Genomic DNA, 19,709 nt, shown 5'->3' with positions numbered 1-19,709 from the left:
CGAGTGAGTTCCTTTTATCTTTCTTGTTCATGGAAAATTGTTTTTATCCCGGATCGCTATCACATCAAGAATAATGGATATGAATATGAATTCCTCTCAAATTGTGGGGAACATCAATATGGACACAATTGATCCAAAATAGAGTAATGTGATGGTTGAATGTAATCGTGAAAGGGAAGACATTGGAACCTCTAAGAGGTTTAAGGGTATTGAGGAAATTTATGAGAAAAAAGCGACATATGCCGAAGTAATACATGTAAATGAGGTTGACAAATATCATTGTAATTGGGATAATTTATGGGGAATTTCCAATACCTTGTTGTCTGATATTGTGGAAGAAAATGAAAATGCAGCGAAAGAATGCATTGATGTGGAAGTTGATGCTAAGGTAGTGTTGCAATCTTTTGATGCATTCTATGATCATGCAGTTATAATGTTTTTTACCAAGAAACTCCCATGCATTAATTGGATTAAACAATGGTTGAACACAATCGTGTCACCAAATTGTGTTGAAAATATATATGAAGGACCCCATGAGGGTTTTATGATGTAGTGTTTCGTTCACCGAAACATCGAAGTGCAGTGTTAGCTAAAGTTCTTGTGTTTTTTGATAAACGATTGGTGCATGTAATGCAATGGTCCCCCGTTGTGAACTATCATGCTTTGTTAAAACAAGAATGCCCCGTTTGGGTAACAGTGGATTGTAAGCATGCTTTTTTATGGCCACTTTTACCAGAGTTGATGAGTCAAATGGGTAAAGTGTTGGTATGTCCACATGCAAATGCTACAAATAAGTGTAGATTTTGTGTGATATGGGATACAAGTCGTAAGAGGCCAAAATGGGTGCGTATGAACACACCTGGTATGAAAAGACTTTGTTTTAAATTGAAGCGGTAGACATTTGTAGGTCATTGTTTTGGATGTGGTGAATGGGGTTACTTTATGGCGGAATGTCATCGTCATTGTCCTTCAACTATAGAGGTTCCTAATGAAGGGAATGGTAAGGAAGGAGTTGGGAGAGATGTTGGTGTGTCAGATATTGTGGTTGTTATGGATGAAGGAACATCATCTAGAACAGGTTATAAAGATGTTTCACTTCAAGGTTTGGGCCCTAAGAATAAGGGAGCTCAATCTATGGATATGGAAAAACAAAGTTTGGTGGTTATATATAAGGGGAAAAACCTGTTGGATAGAACTAGTAGTGATGTTGTTATTGAAAAAGATTGGCATCAAGTTAAGGGTAAGTCGAAGGGGAAATCAATGAATATGCAACATAATAGTTTGCCCACTACTCATGAGACTACTTGGAACGGTAATTCAAGAACTAGGGAGGGTCCTCGAAAAGTTCCTTGGCAAAGAAAATTTAGGGATAAGGGATTACCCCTTCACCTTCAATTTGATTCCTTGGGACAGGTTGTAAATCCATCGAATTCTCAAGGTTTTCGTCAAGCGGGAGAACCTAAACAAAAGATTTCGGTAGACAGTCCTAAGGATGTGGTGGATAAAAATCCATATGCAGCATTGGAACATGTTTTGACTAGTTTCATGACATCGGTTGCTCTAAAGGAGCAAGTGCTCCCATAACATTGTTGATTGAATGAACGTGATAACATGGAATGTGAGAGGGGCATGTTCTCCTCATAAGAAGTATATATTATGGAAAACTTTGTTAAATAAAGAATGGGATGTATTATGTGCAGTTGAGCAGAAGTGTCATGAGTTAACAAGATCCATTGTTCATTTGCGTGGATATTCATCATTCTATGCATGACATCTTAATAATCATTATTTAGGTGTGGTATTAATCGTGCGGGATAAATATTACCCTCAGGTGGTGCATAATGATCCTTATGGTCGGTTTTTGGTTCTAGAAATCACTTTTTTTTGCGAGGTTGTGTGGGTGGTTGGGATTTATGGCCCTAACCAAGCCACTCAACGTATTGCATTAGGGGCTCACTCCGTCAAACCCTATTTGTGGGTCGTCCAAGATTACTTATGGGCGATTTTAACATGTGTGTTGATGCATCTCAATCTACGTCTGAACATTCAATCATGGATGATCCTGAGCAACTTGCTTGGGATTCATTGGCTATGCATGTTCTGAAGTTGGATGTTTGGACATGGTTGCATGGGAATTATCCAGGTTTTACTTTCCAATCCACTCAACATAGACAAACATGGAGTCGGTTAGATAGAATGTATGTGATGCACAATGATTCTTTTTTACCGACGTCACTTCGTATGACAATTTTACAAGATGTAGGAACTTCATATCACTTTCCTATTTGTTTGGGGGTTTATGGTCATGCAATTGACATGTTAAAATCTTTACTTGGAAATCCTCCATTACGCTTTAACTCTTCTCTTTTGCTTCAACCTCACTTTGATTCTCTCATGGAGCAAATTTTGGTAAATTTTTCACAAGAAGTGAATCTTAAAGGAGTTAAAGCATGGGAAATCACATTACGAAACATTAAGAGCATTCATCGTAAGTATGGAGCAACTAATGCTCAACGAAGAAGAGGTTTTCTTCGATAATTCTCACAAGTTCTCTCTGGGTGTAATGCATTATTGATACATGCACCATTAGATGCGGAGCTTTTGGATATCCAATGTCAATTGCATGTTATTATTTCTCAATTGCAATGCCAAAGTTATCGTTATGCGAAGATGCGACAATTGAGGGATGGGCTCATAGATAATCAATGTCAATCTCATTTGTTTTTCCAAGCATTAAATCATACTTATACTCGATCTAATGTGGCACATGTGAAGCAAGGGGATGAATGGATAGTGGATCATACTACAATAATTGACATATGTGTTCATTACTTTAAGGAATTGATTGGCCCACAAATGTTAATGACAAATGACATGAGTAGAGCACATCATGAGTTTTATGATGTGGTTGGATGTATTGTGCATGACCTCATTAGTCATGAATTGGATGCGGATTTCACTGAGGATGAGGTGGACAAAGTTTTAAGGCATCTTCCTAGTGGTAAGAGCCCCGGTTGGGATGGCTTGACAAATGAAGTTTTTAAGTGATATTCGAACCTTTTAAAAGGGCCCTTAACTTTGATGTTTCAACATTCTTGGGATTTTGGGTATGCCTCAAGCTTGGAAGGTTGGTCTAATTAAATTAGTTCCAAAGGTGGCATCTCTAGAGTCATTTCATCAATGGAGACCTACTTCTTTGATGGGGTGGTTGTATAAGATATTTACAAAGGTCTTGGCAAATAAATTATGTCAAAAGGATTTGCCAAAGTTGATACATCCCACCCAATATGGTTTTATTGCAGGTAGGAATATATTGCATAATGTGTTGAATGTTAAAATGGCCATGGATTATGCTCGAAACACTCATCAAGAATTGATTATGGTGCAAGTAGATTTGGAGAAAGCTTATGATCATGTTAATTGGTCCTTTGTTTCTAGGTTAATGCATACAATGGGTTTTGGACCTCGTATGTCTCGCCTCATATTTTTATTAGGACAAGATGCGATGTCTCAAGTAATGCTTAATGGGGGAGTTACATCAAATATTGCCCTCACAAGATCCGTTCGTCAAGGATGCCCTATTAGTCCATTGTTGTTTGCTATTGTTACTCATCCCTTGTTGGTGATGCTATCCAGACTTGCAACAAATGGTGACATTGTGGGTCTACACCTTCCGTCTGGAGGGCAACTAGTAGCACAAGCTTTGGTTGATGATTCTTTCATGTTTCTACAAGTCTCACGAGAGAATCTTTAGAAGGGGATGCTTGTATGGAACCAATTTGCATTGGCTTCCGGATTAAATATTAATTGGAGGAAGTCTAGTCTCATATCATGTACTGAAAGGGATTTGGAATGTTTCGGATGGCAATTAACCGTGGTGAAGAAAGGCTTTATTTTTTGACACTTGGGTTATCCATTAGGAATGAATGTTACAAATGGTCAATTGATTGAATGGATGTCTAGTAAGTTGAGGGATAAGTTCATGTATTGGAAGTTACAATCTTGGCCATTTCATGTATGTTTGAAGGTTGTACAATGTATTATGGAACCCATGATACTATATTACTTGCCATTGTTGCCATGGACAAAGAAGGCTTTGCATTCTATTTTGCAACCTCTTCGATATTTGTTGTGGACGAAGAGGGATAAGATGGGAATCACTTGGGTTGCATGGAATCATCTAGCAACCCCTAAGCGCTTGGGGGGAGCTGGAATATTGAACTTATCTAAGCATATGATGGCTCGTAGATTTTCATAATTACAATATATGTGTTCAAACTCACAACCATGGATATCTATTGTTCAATATTTCATTAAGAATGAGGGTTTAACACATGGGAGGACAACGATTAAGGCTTCATGGTGGCAATTACTGAATGGATACATTTCACTTAGGATTCTAGGCTCTACATGTGTTCAACACTTGGTCAACGATTAAGGCTTCATGGTGGCAATTACTAAATGGATGCATTTCACTTAGGATTCTAGGCTCTACATGTGTTCAACACTTGGTTACCTCATGGCAAGAAGCACTCCTATTATGTGTATGGAAACCATAATCTAGTAGAGAGCATTGTACAATTCTTTGCAAAAAGAGTTGCTTGTGTCTTCTCGGTTATTATGTTGGCCAGGAAAGGAGAGATTGCGCTCTCAATTTAATTGTTTGTTTCATTTGGGGGTCAAAGAGGTGGGAGATATAGTTAAGGCTCCATCTCAAAGAATTTTGGAGTTTGTTGAAGCGCGACAATTATTACGAATTCCACCTAATTATAGGTTTATTTGGTAACAACTACAAAATATTGCATTGATGCAAGGTCCCTTACCTCTACAAACAAGATAACAATTGTGGTTAGATTCGTGTTTAAAGGGTCAAACATCATTATTACAAATGACTACTAATCTTTTGTATCATTGCTCTCTTGAGTCTCTTGGATGGTTATCATCGAAGGCTGAAGAAGAATGGAGATTACACAAATCTGATCATGGGTGGTGGCAGATCTTACAACGTAGTTGGCATTCTAAATTGCCACTTGTAGCAAAGGTCTTCATTTGGAGAGTTTTGATTGGAGGATTGCCTTTGGGATTAGTTCTAAAGCGTCGTGGATAAGCAATGGGTAATTGTTTCTTTTGCACTATTCAAATGGAAGGTAGTACTCATCGATTTATACAATGTACAATTGCTTGTCAGATTTGGAGTTACATTTCTCAAATTTGGCAAGTTTTATCACGATGTTATTTGACACCTAGACAGTGGGTGTTTGCACAATTTACACAGGTTGACCCAAAATAAGAGGTGGAGATCGTTTTTCTTTTTCTTAGATATTGGGGATTGCGTCATAATTGGAATATGCGCAATGCTTTTGTATTTGATAGTAGACATGGAGTGAAAGCATATCTACAAAAGTTGAAGGGAGTACTAATGTGGCAATTTTCTTTATTAGAGCAAGTGGAAATTCTTTCCTCGATGGAGTGTTCGTCTTGTTGATTGGCAATTCAACATGTTCCACTACCCATGTACTGTAGTTAGTGGGTGACCATACTCCATTGTCACACTTATTGTAAGTAGTGTTTTTTACACACATTTATTAATATAATTGTGTGTTTTCACCAAAGAGAGAGAGAGAGAGAGAGAGAGAGAGATCATCTAGTTGCTCGAAGGTTTAGTCTCTTGAAAGAGATGTGTTTGGGTTCTCAACCATGGGTTGAGATAATTTGTTATTTTGTGGAGAAAGTGGGGATACAACATGGTAAAACAAAAATTAGAACTTCATGGTGGCATGTTATTAATAGCACTCGATCATTTAGATGTTCAACATCTACTATTGTTCAACATTTAGTGGTCTCTTGGCAAAAAAGTTTGAAGTTGTTCAATTGGAAACCACCTGATTATAGAAAAGATTGCAAGTCTTTGCCAACAGAGGTGATAGCATCTTCAAGATCATTACAATGGGATGAAAAGGACAGTTTAAAGTCAAAGTTTAATAGAATGGCAAAACTAGGTTTGGTAACTATGGAGGATGGTATTTTAGAGTCACAGAGGCAGATGATGGCTTTTCGAACTATGAGAAGTAGATTTCATATACGTCTAAGATATGGTCAGATTTGGCAAAAAATAGTACAATTGCCTATTTTATCATCACCGATTCCACAATTGGTGGTGGTGGAACCGTGGAGAGATTGGTTTTTTTATAACAGGAAATCATTATTTGTAGTGAACACAAATGATGTTTACCATAAGTTGGTTAAGGATAGAGTTTGGGTACAGAGCAAGGTTTTGGATACATGGCACATTATCCGTGGAAGTGAATGGTGTGCTAGAGTTTTAGAAGCAGGATGGAAGTCTCATCTTCCTTTCCGTGCAAAGGTGTTTCTTTGGCGGGCTATGATTGGTGGGTTACCTTTGGCTAGGGCTTTAAAACGAAGACACATTAGTAGTGGTACATGTGTCTTTTGTACGACGGTTGATGAAGATTCTCGACACAAATTTATATCTTGCCCTGTTACTAAAAGTATATGGATAGGTATATCACAACCGTGGGGGTCATTAACTAGAAATGTTTTGTCACCTTTTCAATGGGTTTTCATTGAAGGTGACAGAGTTTTACCATCCCTAGAGTATAAGTTTGTGTTTGATTATTTGCAGTATTTGGGCATGTGGTATATTTGGAACTTGCGGAATGGTTTCTTATTTGATGGGCTTTCTGGAGTATCTCAACAGATATGTAGGATAAGAGGAAAGTTGATTTGGCAAATTTCACAATTATGTTGTATGGGAACTTTGTCCCCAAATGAGTTACATTTGTGTCGCTTTGTATTACAACACCTTAGAAGGTTTTCCTTGCCACATCACTACCTTTGACGTAGTTTTGATAGCAAGGTTTTTTTGTATTATCATGTTGTTTTAATATAAACATACATTTACGAAAAGAGAGAGAGAGAGAGAGAGAGAGAGAGAGTTTACCCCCAAAAAAAAGAGAGAGAAAGAGAGAGAGAGAGAGGCAATTGCTTCTTTAGCACTATTCAAATGGAAGATAGTACTTATCTTTCATAGAATGTTTGATCGCTCGTCATGTTTATGATTACATTTCTAAGTATTGGCAAGTTTTGTCGCATTATTTTTGTCACAAAGATTTCTTTGAGCATGACAGGAACTATAATTGCGAGCTAACTCATAAGGAATGAAGGGTGAGGATTGAGTTATCTCAATCCCACGATGGAAGATAACTTTAGAATGTTTCATCACTTCACCACTTTTTTATAAAAAAACAAACAAAATGTGAAACATACAAGGGCCCACAGATGAACCATACGTATCATACATGCATTCGCATTCGAGAATGATTCAATCAAACGTGTATGGTAAATCATCTTGAAGTTGGATTGGCTTGACTATGGTCTATATTATATATTGATTCACTCTCAATCCCAATAAGTGGACTCTAATCCATTGTGAACCACTGACATAAGTATGGTTGCAATATTTGCATTGTGTCACATGTGTACCTTTGGGATGCTTCTTAAGAATCAAGACATCTCTATCCTCCTCACTTTAGAACTTTACAAAAAAATGAGTATGAACGAACTATAGAGATTGAATCAAAATATGTCATTATAAATTATAATCAAATGTTCAAAAACTCATAAAACATATATTCAAGAATATGAAGAAAACATGACACAAGCAGTAGTAGCATAAGTGTGTTTTTGGGAAAAAAAACAACCCGAATTGTTTTAGCAAGCATAATTGTTTGCTAAAAATCTCTAAAATAATCAATCAACCAAGGTTTGAGGAGAGCTCACATGTGGCAGACACAAATGACTCTTCTTCCACAAAGTGTAGAAATAGAGTGGGCTTACCTATTTATATCAAATGTCTTAAAGACCTAGTTTAAAATCCCGATTTTGATACATTCTTCAACTTTTCTATTCATTGACACAATAAAATTCCCGTTATATGGCAATCAGACTCTTTTTACCAAAAACCATTTAAAAGTGATGTTTGGAAAATATCTTATGCTAATCTCATGCAAGATAAGTGTTTCAGAATAATTCCCCTCTATCCTGAATCCTAAAAAGATTCATTTGATTGATTGAAAGCTCATTTTGGTTTGACCGTGGACAAGCCAAAAAATTAACATTAGTTGATCTAAAACACAATATCAAATGAATTTCTCATATTTCTATCTTGTATTGCAATATGTAAGTTGGAGAAGGTAGAGCATGACAAGCAAAATACAACTGTTGTGGCTTATGTGGATATTTTATTTTATTCTAAACTAATTGAAGAAATGTCATCGTGAAGTAATTGTCCTTATCCCTATCCCTTGACTGAAAATGATTTTTTTGTGTTTTTATTAATGGCAACAAAAAACCATGGCAAATTTGTATGCCATTTCACAAAGTTTAATTTATAATTTGTAGTGAAGTCCCATGATACACGACTCTTATGTGGAGGTCAAGTGAATATTCTAACTCTAAGGGAGCACTATAGATGGGAGGGTAATTGATTTCACACTTTTTCTAGAGTTCTATATGTATCATTAAACAGGAAACATATGCATCAATTTGTCGTACTTGTCTTGTATCAAGTCAAATGTGGCATTCTATTTTAATAAAGGAACAACACAACTTGGATGCTTCGGATACCCAATCACATGGGCACATTGACATGAATATTGGCATCCACTTAATGAAACGTTACACATTAGAAATATATTTATCACAAAGCAATGTTAATTTCAACTTAAGAATGAAGACCTCAACTTTTGCGATATAACCAAGTTACATAAAACCACATCAAATTCCACATGCACATGTTTGATGTGGCTGGATTGCTGATGCTATATGACTTTTCAAGAGTTTTCTACTTAAATATGTTGCAATATTCATTGTAATAGTGGGTTGTTTTGTATATTGACTTCTTTAATACCAATGGAGGATATTTTTTTTGAAATAAATAAATAAATAATCCACATGCACATGTTTGATGTCCCCAATATATTGATGGGTCATCTACATTGAACTTTTGTTTTATGTTTCATTTGATTTAGCATAATTATACAATGCCTTCAATATATATTTGTTTGACAATATTGTAATATTGTTAATGCATTGAAAACCCTAAATAATATGTCGATGTTTGTGTAGTATGTTAATAATGCCTTCAATATAAATTCATTTGACAATATTGTTAATGCATCAAAAACCCTTAAATGATTCAGTGCCTTCAATATAAATTTCTTTGACAATATTGTTAATACATCAAAAACCCTTAAATGATACAATGCCTTCAATATAAATTTCTTTGACAATATTGTTAATGCATCAAAAACCCTTAAATGCTACAACGCCTTCAATATAAATTTGTTTGACAATATTGTTAATGGTTTGAAAACCCTTAAATGATACAATGCCTTCAATATAAATTTGTGCGCCAATATTGTTAATGCATCGAAAACCCATAATAATATGTCAATGTTTGTGTAATATGTTAATAATTTTGTTTCTTTCTCGTTTATCAAATAGCCTTCCCCCATTCAACTACGAAGAATTTTAACAAAGGGAAAGTGTGATAAATGATGTGATATCTTAATGTAATTGACAAACTAATGAGGGTCAACGAATTCAGGTTGAAGGTTGTGCCACGAGCAGACAACAAAGCAAAATGATCATATCTCAAATCACTAAATCATAACAAACGTTGTCCAGAGAATTTCGAAAAGATGTCATCAGCATACAACAATCCCTCTTGTAATTAGCTTGCCCTAATGGTAAGCTGTTACACTACAAGTACTACTCCATGGGTTCGAAGCCCAATTTTCTCACCTCTCTATTACTTCATACATATCTCTTAATTGAGTAGATGCCTTGTGTAAGGTCAAGGGATTGAACCCATCACCTCCTAGTTTCCATTGGGCAACCTTACCAACTGAGCTACATACAACTTGGGCAAACTCTCTCTCTCGCTCTCTCTCTCTCTCTCTCTCTCAAAATATGATCGAAATCTGAAATCTGGAAAACTTTTATAGGAATTTCCCGACTTTCTATCACATTTCGCTCCCATGTTTTTTGTCCGAATGGTCACAGGGGGAATGTCCTGACTCCTCCTCGAGAGGAATTTGCATTCCGCTCCATGTTTTGGTAGCGAAGTTCCCATGATATCTAATGAAGGGTGGGTAACAAAAATATATATAAAATAAAATAAGAGATATGAGAATGAAATTCCTATTCCTATTCCTTTTCTTAATGCATGAGAAGTCTTAGAAGGAAAGTTTGACTTCTTGACTTCTTGACTTCTTGACTTTGACCGGAAGCCTTGGCTACTCAAAAGTCCATCTTACGAATTCTCTCTCTCTCTCTCTCTCTCTCTCTTCATGCTTTCCCTGCCTTCTCTGCAAGCAAATCTGTGCCCCTTAGTCGTTTGATTAATCTCTGGGATGAAGGAGAAATTCTCTCTTCCTTCCTCCTCCGCAGATCAATCAGGAAAACCGAAGCAGCAGCAGATCAATCAGGAGCAAACGGATCAGAAGAATCGAAAAGCAAACATGAGGCACCACGTATCCTAGGTCATCCATTTTCCTGCAGCTCTATCGAAAATCAGAAGGAAAAAAGGAAGAGGTAGAAAGAAAGCAATTGGGCAAAACGGTTTTAAGGAATACCAGCAAAAGAAGGAGAAGAAGATTCAGGGCAAGCAAAAGGCAAACAAGAAGAAGAAGAAGAAGAAGAAGAAGAAGAGGAGGGAAGGAAACAGGGGAAGCCAAAAAGCAGAGAAGAGCAAGGGAAAAAGCAAAAGGCAAAGGCAAAGAAGAAGAAGAAGAAGCAGAAAGCAAAAAAGAAGTAGAAGAAGAGAGAGAGAAAGAGAGAAGCAGAATTGGCAAGAATGAGGCTACTGTTCTCCCTGATGCTTCTACTTGTGTGCTCTTGTTGGATCACCAAGGACTCTGATGCCACTGTGTCGCAGTCGTCGTGCTGGACTCAAATTTGTCAGAATGGAAAGTTCAATGTCTCTTATCCTTTCGGCAATGATGAAGGCTGCGGTGCATCCTCGGCATTCTTGATGCAACCAAGGTGTGGGTCGCCATCCTCGGAACCACTCCGTTGGACCGGATTCACCAATAACCTCAACCTTACTATGGCGGCTCCAATCGTGATGGACATAAGTTCGTCTCCTGATAACAACAATCTCCAATACATCAACCTCACGTGGAATGAGACTGTTCTCACAGCTAAAGACACCTCCGATTATGGAAAAATTTGCGAACCTTTGAGCTCTACTGATATACCCGATTATTTCCCGATTTTCACATCCGCCATCCGATTGAATGACCTCGACAGTGGCGTTTTTGACTTCTCGAATCGTAACCTGTTAATGCTTCTTGATTGCACCGACGGTGATGCAGATGCCAAGTTGAAAAATGGTACCCTGAATTGCATGAATTATGTTGAGATATGCAATAATCTGGGATACGACCGTTTCGATCCAAAGAAATGCGTCGAAGTGCATCTCGACTCAGATCTGGATGTTAATCAAAAAATGAGCGAACTGAAATGCACACATTTGCAGGTGTTGGTTATGAACTCAAACACAAATGAACAGAATGTTACATTAGCAAAGGTTGGAATGATTCAACTCTCCATGAATGATAGCATCCTCCAACAAAGCAAAACTTGTAAAGCATGCATGAACTCTAATGGTGCATGTGGATACAGCCCCTCCAATGCTTTCCAATGCTTCTGCCCCAAGAATGAAACCACGTCAAATGACTGCACCACCAAAGGTAAATCATTTCTTTCCACATTCTTCTTTCATCACATCTTCTTTTGCTTAAATAACATGAGAAATTATCTGGCATACATTTGATACCATTGAATTTCTCACAGGTCGCTGCACAACCTTATGCAAAACGCTTATAGGGATATTTATCCCAATAGCCTTCTTCATAGCCAGTGCAGTTATAGTAATCATATATCGACGAAGACAAAGTCAGAAGCATAGTTCCTATTTCCGCAGAATCCCGTTGGTCTCCAATGCATCAAGTGATTATAGCCACAAGTTTTGTACACATCGAGCTCTCACTCTCTCTTCTCGATTAGGCCCTGTCCCTGCCAGTGAATTCACATACAAAGATCTCGTGAAATGCACCGATTCTTTTGCAGAAAAGAACATGATCGGTGACGGAGGGTTCGGGGCGGTCTACTTAGGAGTCCTCAAAGATGGCCGCAAGGTCGCGATCAAGAGGCTATACCATGACAACTTCCGAAAGATGGACCAATTCTATAATGAAATCAAGGTCTTGTCAAGCTTCCAACATCCCCATCTGGTGAAATTGTATGGGTTTTGTTGTGAAGACAATAGAGATCTGTTGCTAGTTTTCGAATATGCGTCCAAAGGCACAGTTTGGGATCAGCTTCACGACAAAGATGGGATGGCATTGAAGCCATTTCCATGGAAGCTCCGGCTCAAGATAGCATGTGAGACAGCAGAGGCATTATCCTATTTACACAACAAATTGGATCCTCCGATATATCACCGGGATGTGAAAACCACAAATATTCTACTAGATGAGAATTTCTCAGTGAAAGTGGCAGATTTTGGGCTCTCAAGGTTGGTACCGATTGATGTGACTCATGTCACAACAGCACCTCAAGGGAGCCCTGGTTATGTTGACCCGGATTATCACCAGTGTTATCAACTGACAGACAAGAGCGATGTGTATAGTTTCGGGGTTGTGCTTGTAGAGCTTGTATCTGCACAACTCGCGGTCGATATGTCAAGGAACAGAGATGACATAAACCTCTCGAGTTTAGCATTGAGTAAGATAGCATGTGGTGCCTGGAAAGAGCTTGTGGACCCTTCTTTGCATATGGATGAAGAAACAGATAAGGAAGGTTCGGTTAAAGCCATGTTAGATCTTGCATTTACGTGCCTTCAACAAGAGAAAGATGATAGACCCACAATGAAGCAAGTGGCAGAAACCTTAATTGATATCCAGCGACAATTTGAGCAAGATTAGAATCATGTTTGCATGGAATGTTTCTTTGGACCTAGAGGAATCGTGACAAAAGACGACTATTTATCCAGATCCTTTTAAAGTCCCTGATTGGACAGATAATTCCACTGTGTCATCCTTCCTTCACAGCTTCTAGGGGTTCCACGTATTATTCGCAAAATGAGGTTTTATTGATGTAAATTGATTTGGTATGATTCTTGTTTTTAGTTGAAGAATTTGTATAAAGGTAACCAAGTGTATCTATGCTTATTTTATACTCATAGTATGCAAGGTTCACATTGGGCAGTTTTGCAGACAATCTTGATATTTGCAAGAGAGACTATAGCCTGTCCATACACTAAGTTTGGCAAGCCTTTGTAAACTTCCCCAAAAACTTTGTTAAATGTATGCCATCCTTTGTGATTCTAGGTTGAAATAAAACTTTGCCTTTTATTCTAGTTAACCCGAAGTTCAGAAACCCTTGCATGTCTGATGTGAATATCCAACATCATTTACCATCTCAATGAACATCGATTCGAAAGGATTATCTTCCAAACCGCACCTTGTAAAGCGAAATGGCTAAATGGTGAGTCAAAAAACATTTTTGTGGAGCTTCACCCATGAAGATAAACTTCATAAAATGCCTTTTTACTGGTCAAGGAAAAGAGCACCAAATTCACTTGAATGAAAAATAAAAAATGCCAAAATTTCTACCAACATAGGGTTTGAAGAAATTAATCCTATCATGCACTAAAGAAACCCATGATATGGTGAAGTTGAACATTATGACCTTTGAATTAGAAATGGTTTAGCAAGAACAGTTAACATGTTGCACATATTATTCCAAAGCAAGTGAAACATTATGATAAATTTGTATAATAATTTGATTTCTCTCTTCTACAAGTGACCTTATGAGAAATTTAATTTGATGCAGCAAGGCATCGGACATAGCAAACCCTAATCTACACAAACAGCTCAACGTTCTGTAACCTGTTTAACAAGCATCTTTATAGTATTCATGATCATATGAGCAACGCCATCTTCTATGCAAAGTACATACAAAACCCTAAACTACATATTTAAAAGTATATTATTAACCCTAATCTACATCTCCAAAGTATATGCAAACCCTAGTTGCACATCCTCCACTGCTGGTTGTAAGCAAGTTCCTGATCGTCATCATGAACAATAACATCACCATCATCATCATCATCATCAACAACAACAACAATAACAACATCACCATCATCGTCAACATCATCAATAACAACAACAGATCTTACATGCAGAGTATTTACAAGAAACATACTAGAAATGAAATGATGCAAAGCAATTTTTGAGATAGGAAACAGGTAAAAATAAAAAGGTGTTACCTGGGAATTGGGGGCAGCAATTATCTTCTTTCTGGATGGAAGGCCATTTTACATAACACTCTGTTCTGATGTTCAGTTGTATGAGCTCACTATGTAGTGTGTGTGTGTGTGTGTGTGTGTGTGTGTGTGTCTCTCTCTCTCTCTCTCTCTCTCTCTCTCTCTCTCTCTTAGATTTTTCCGGTAATATCGGAGCCTACCCCTCGGCAAAATACCAAAGGAACTCTTGCCAGACCATCGGAAGCCGCGTGTTTCCGGGTGCGCACACCCTGTATTCCGGCCATAGTCCCCGACCCGAGCCTTCCCACAAGTTCCCCCCCCCCCCCCCCCCCCCAGCCTCCCGGTCCCAGTCACGAAGAATCACACTCTTGTCATGTTTCTCTCTCGTTCTCCAGCCACACTCTACGTAAAATCATGTCCCTAACATTGGGTTGTGCGTATCATCAATCACTTATCCTTGTAACTCAATATTGTTTTGGTTATTTTAATAGTAATATCAATCCTACACCTAGTAACCATTGCAAAGGAATATTTGGTTTGCCCATTTGATACAATTACTAGAAACTAATATTGTAATTATGCGCTCAATCAATGACTTCTTTAGTTGTGTAATGCAATTGATACAGTTTATTGGAAATCTTAGCACTTTTACCCTTGCCAAAAATGGTAAAGCAATTAATTGTTACTTCAGTGATGAATCATCATGATTGAGCAAATCTTTTCCCCTGCTTCATCTTCAACTATCTTTTTTCTTAAGGTTATACTCTAATGTCAATACAAGTTTTATGAAGATTTTGTAGGTACAAGATTTTGGTGATAATCGGCGACGGCAAGATGGTTGATGTGGACTTGAGGAAGTTGATTTTCTGTTTTTTTGTCAGGATGAGTAATGATGGTGTGGGGTTTGAAGCATATTATCATGAGGAGGTGAGGAAAAGTTTTTTTACACTCTTTTTGGTGGTAATCGGCAAGATGGTGAGACTATTGACATAAGACGATTTTCGCGGTGATCTCTAAGATGGTTGATGCGGACAATGAAGCATATCTTCATGAGGAGAGGTAGAGAGTACACTCATGTTGTTTTCGTAGGTACAAGATTTTGGTGATAATCAGCGACAACGAGATGGTTGATGTGGACTTGAGGAAGATGATTTCCTGTTTTTTAATCAAGATGAGTGAGGATGGTGTGGGGTTTGAAGCATATTATCATGAGGAGGTGAGGAAAAGTTTTTTTTACATTCATTTGTTGTTGTCAGTATAGGATTTTGGTGGTAATCGGCAAGATGGTGAGACTATTGATCTAAGACAATTTTCGCGGTGATTTCCGAGATGGTTGATGCAGACAATGAAGCATATTTTCATGAGGAGAGGTAGAGAGTACACTCATGTTGTTTTTGTAGGTACAAGATTTTGGTGATAATCGGCGACAATGAGATGGTTAATGTGGACTTGAGGAAGATGATTTCCTTTTTTTTAATCAAGATGAGTGAGGTTTGAAGCATATTGTCATGAGGAGGTGAGGAAAAGTTTTTTTAGACTCATTTGTTGTTGTCAGTACCGGATTTTGTTCGTAATCGGCGAGCTGGCGAGACTATTGATGTACAAGATTTTGGTGATAATCGACGACATCGAGATGGTTGATGTGGACTTGAGGAAGCTGATTTCCTGTTTTTTTATCACAATGAGTGATGATGGTGTGGGGGTTGGTTATCTAAACCAGGTTTTTGCGAAGGTAGAGTGATTGCATTTCATTCATTGTGACTTCCAAAATTTTGCAAAAAGAAAGAAAAAATTGTATTAACAGCTTCAATCGAAAAAATGTTGCTCAATATGTTTATGGCTTGGCTACCTTAGGTCATCAGTTATTCTCCTTGGGCCTGTCAGATATTCCCAACGATTGATTCACACAACAGTATAGCAGATGCTCTGATGGATATGTATCAAAATATGGGAGATGCATTGGCATCACAATATGGTGGATCTACTACTCATAATATTGTTTTTCTTGAGAGATATGGAAGGGAAACTCTCACTTTGGGAGCTGGATTTTAATTATTCCTTACATGTTGGGCGTAATAGTGATGATTCACATACATATGATGCTTGGTATAAGAAGTATATTTTGATTTGGAAATAAATAAATAAATAAAATTGTAAGCTTCTAGGCAGACAAGCTCAAGTTGTAGCCTTAAGGTGTTTTTGGTTAATAGTACTAAAGAAAATCTTTGAAGGAAACATAAAAAATAAAATATATATAAGTTTTATGAACCATGCATCTTGGTTCAATCTCAATACATGCACTACTTTACCAAAGCCCACTACGGAATGTATGGTTTGAATGCAATGCCTCATTACTTTGTTGCAGAAACTTTACAATTGCTTGGGCATGCTTCACTTGACATCAGTAAAAGGAAACGAAATGTACTCTAAGCATGACAAGAGTACAAGGCATGGGAATATATTCAACAATTGGTGTTGACTTGTTCGAGGACAACCCCTTTCCTTTTTGACAATATCATCATTAATCTTATAGCTCATTAGAGATCTTACTATCTTTTACGTTATTTTTAAACTTTACAAAGTGTTGTAGTTTAGTTAAAGTGCTCCCCTTATTCAACATTCGTGGGTTCAAGCTAAACTAACCAAAATAATTGTGATATCTCTTCCGCCTCAAGCAATTCCTTCTACGTGTAGTGGCTTGTTATGCTAGTGTGAGTGGAATTCATTTACTAATTCTTGAGTGTGGAGAGATGCTTTGATGGTTCCCAAGTGTTGTTAGCAAGAGAGTACCACCTCAACTTCAGATTCTTCACTTCCTTCGATCTTAACAAACGTTGGTGATGTTTGAGGTCATCAAAGAGATGATAGGCTTGCCATTGGGATCTAGTAAGGATACATGGAATACATTGTGGATATGGTAGTGTGCAAGCATATCAAAGCCGAAGGCCATCACACAAAACTTGATTATGATGGTAAAGGTTGATGTGCTTATAGTCAATTTTCAAACAATGTTTTGTTGTTTGTAAGATTTATGTGAAGAGCCACAACTTTTCATCTTTTTCAAATCTTTGTTCTAAGTGACATCGACCAGTGGACACCTTGTAGCATTCTAAAACTTTTTAGAGTTTGAGAGACATCTCAAAAGGTATCCACGAGATTCTCTGCAAAATGTTTTTCTTGATATTTGGGCTAAGGGGGGGCTTTTGAGTATGGTTTTCCTGCTAATTATTAATGTATAGTGTAGGTCGCAACACAAAAGTTTGGTCTACCTATTCTATTTGATCAATTGCCTATGCATAGAAGGCTATGGAGAATGGGGATATTGTGTAGCTTGATCACAAATTGAGACATGTTATTTAGATGGTTCACACAATGAGGATTTGGTAGGTTAGTGGTGAAGTCAAGGGAAATGAAGGTCAAGATTTCTTTGGGGATATATAGAGGTTCTAGTAGTCCAAATGGGAAGTGTCTTGGCAAGACTTCAAGTATCATTGGTGGTAATAGTTTTGAATCCATCTTCGTAGTTGAGGCCATCAATGGTTTCTTATAAACAATTCCATAAATGTTTCAATATCAATGTATTGAATCGTACAAAACTCATGGCACTCTTTGAGAGCTTGGATGCACACTAGTGCACATGGCACAATGCAATTAGTTTGCTTAGGAGTCATCTTAGAATGTGAAACTCTTCATGTTGTCACAAAGTTTGAGACCATTAGGCAAGTTGGAGATTTACTGACATATTTCTTGTGCGAAGGGATCATCCTATGTTACTTCTTGTGTCTTCTAGAGTAGTTCAAATTCAAGAACATAGTAGGGAAAATATTCTTAGTTGATCCCGATTCAAGGGCTATATTTGGAGTGGTGAGAGACGACATTAACCTTGACTTGCTATGACCCACGGAAATAAATTATTACAAATTCAAAGTCAACTAGGAAATAAATTGAGACCATGCATGGTCATGAAGTATTGGATGTTCTTGTTTTGTATTATCACATGAATGTTGTGTCGAGCATTCAAAGATAGGAATGCCATTCTTCCAATGCAATTATAATTACCAAGAGTGTTCAGCCACCTTGTACCTTATTTTGGTTGCGAAGAAATTCCTTGAATAGAGGACGATTAGATGAAGGATGTTAATAGAGTTAGCAAGGTTACATAGCAATATTGAGAAGCAAACTTAACAATGTCCAACATGTGTAGTGGGTGCACCCATGTGCATTAAAGTCCACATGCTTGTTGTATGAGTTATTCCTTGTCATAAGGAATAACTTCTAGTGTCATATTGTCATTAGTAGTTAAGGAGAAAAACGATACTATCATATCCCACTCCCATGTAACATGTCACCTAGCGAGAAGGTAGTGAGAGGTCTCTATATAGAAAACCCTTGTCCCCCTCTCTAAGGGTGATCAATTCATTGTGTATTCTCCCCTAATGGTAAAACTTAACGTCCATATTTTGTCTTTGGTACTTGATTTCTCTACCTCTCTATGTCTCCTCTCTCACACACATAACACCACACACACACAAACACAATGTGTTCTGTTGTGTAAGAACCCCAGCTTGAGTTCAATCTCTTTTCAATAATGATGACCTCCTCACTATTGAGAAATTCATCAAATGAAGTGTTGTAGTAGAGGAGATAGGCTCTTAGACAAATGTGAGGGCAATAATAATATGGGAACCGATGGAGTTCTAAGACCAAGGAAATGTTATATTCAAAGTTTGACTATGGAGACACACACACACACACACACACACACACACACACACACACATATCCTGACATATGGTTCCCAATGCTAGGCCCTACATTTTATCCTAGTTATCCCTCCAACGCTAAAGGTTTCCACATACATCAAATCACTTACTCATGGGACCTAGAGCACACACTAGTGCCCTTCTTAGATTATTGCACACGATAAAACCAAATGGTAGAATATTATGACAATTGTATTGACACTTGAGCGTCTCTACTATGCCACGAGCAAATACAATAACAAGACTACTATTGTTTGTCCTAGGGTTCATGTCAGACTTTGTTGTATGAACAACAAAAATATAGACTGACAAAGCAATGAAGCAAACAAACTATTTTATTATACACCGCAATTATATCTAGTGTTATTGAATTGTTGTGCTATTAACAATGATGGTGTTTGAAACAAAAAGGTCCCCTTGTCAAACAAGTAATCCTAAACTCTACCATAGTTATTGGTGCTGTAAGAGTCTCCATGCTACTAATATATACCCTTTTAGGTTTTACTCATCTAGGACTATCTTCTATTCACATTCACAAACAAACTTGTGCCATTTATTTAGAGCGTACAACTTAGTTATGTGTAAAG

General features: G+C 37.5%; 1 protein-coding gene and 1 long non-coding RNA gene across 3 annotated transcripts; one reads left to right on the top strand and one right to left on the bottom strand.

The window, feature by feature from the left end:
- Positions 1 to 10,816: 10,816 nt before the first annotated feature.
- On the top strand, positions 10,817 to 13,447 carry LOC147867552 (LEAF RUST 10 DISEASE-RESISTANCE LOCUS RECEPTOR-LIKE PROTEIN KINASE-like 1.2). Its single transcript, XM_087315341.1, has 2 exons — positions 10,817 to 11,777; positions 11,881 to 13,447. Exons 1-2 carry the CDS (start codon positions 10,880 to 10,882, stop codon positions 13,011 to 13,013), a joined length of 2,031 nt encoding a protein of 676 aa, XP_087171467.1. The 5' UTR covers positions 10,817 to 10,879; the 3' UTR covers positions 13,014 to 13,447.
- Positions 12,387 to 15,032, bottom strand: LOC147867551 (uncharacterized). 2 transcript variants are annotated; one of them, XR_015529362.1, is made up of 3 exons: positions 14,824 to 15,032; positions 14,363 to 14,500; positions 12,387 to 14,158 (listed from the first exon to the last, which is right to left on the bottom strand). It is a non-coding gene; the product is annotated as an uncharacterized LOC147867551 (long non-coding RNA). The 2 variants fall into 2 exon arrangements; XR_015529361.1 differs by lacking the exon at positions 14,824 to 15,032 and having other exon boundaries at positions 14,363 to 14,524.
- Positions 15,033 to 19,709: the final 4,677 nt, after the last annotated feature.

Source organism: Azolla caroliniana, unplaced genomic scaffold (assembly GCF_043228905.1).
Source record: "Azolla caroliniana isolate FFs.n. ecotype wild unplaced genomic scaffold, voAzoCaro1.0.p SCAF_2, whole genome shotgun sequence".
Lineage (NCBI taxonomy): Eukaryota > Viridiplantae > Streptophyta > Polypodiopsida > Salviniales > Salviniaceae > Azolla > Azolla caroliniana.
This window is presented reverse-complemented; position numbering and strand designations above follow the sequence as displayed.

Bases quoted from the DNA above. Each gene is read 5' to 3' on its own strand.
- LOC147867552 (XM_087315341.1), top strand. From the start codon at position 10,880: ATGAGGCTACTGTTCTCCCTGATGCTTCTACTTGTGTGCTCTTGTTGG. The intron at 11,778-11,880 runs GTAAATCATTTC...AATTTCTCACAG, and splicing joins AAATGACTGCACCACCAAAG to GTCGCTGCACAACCTTATGC.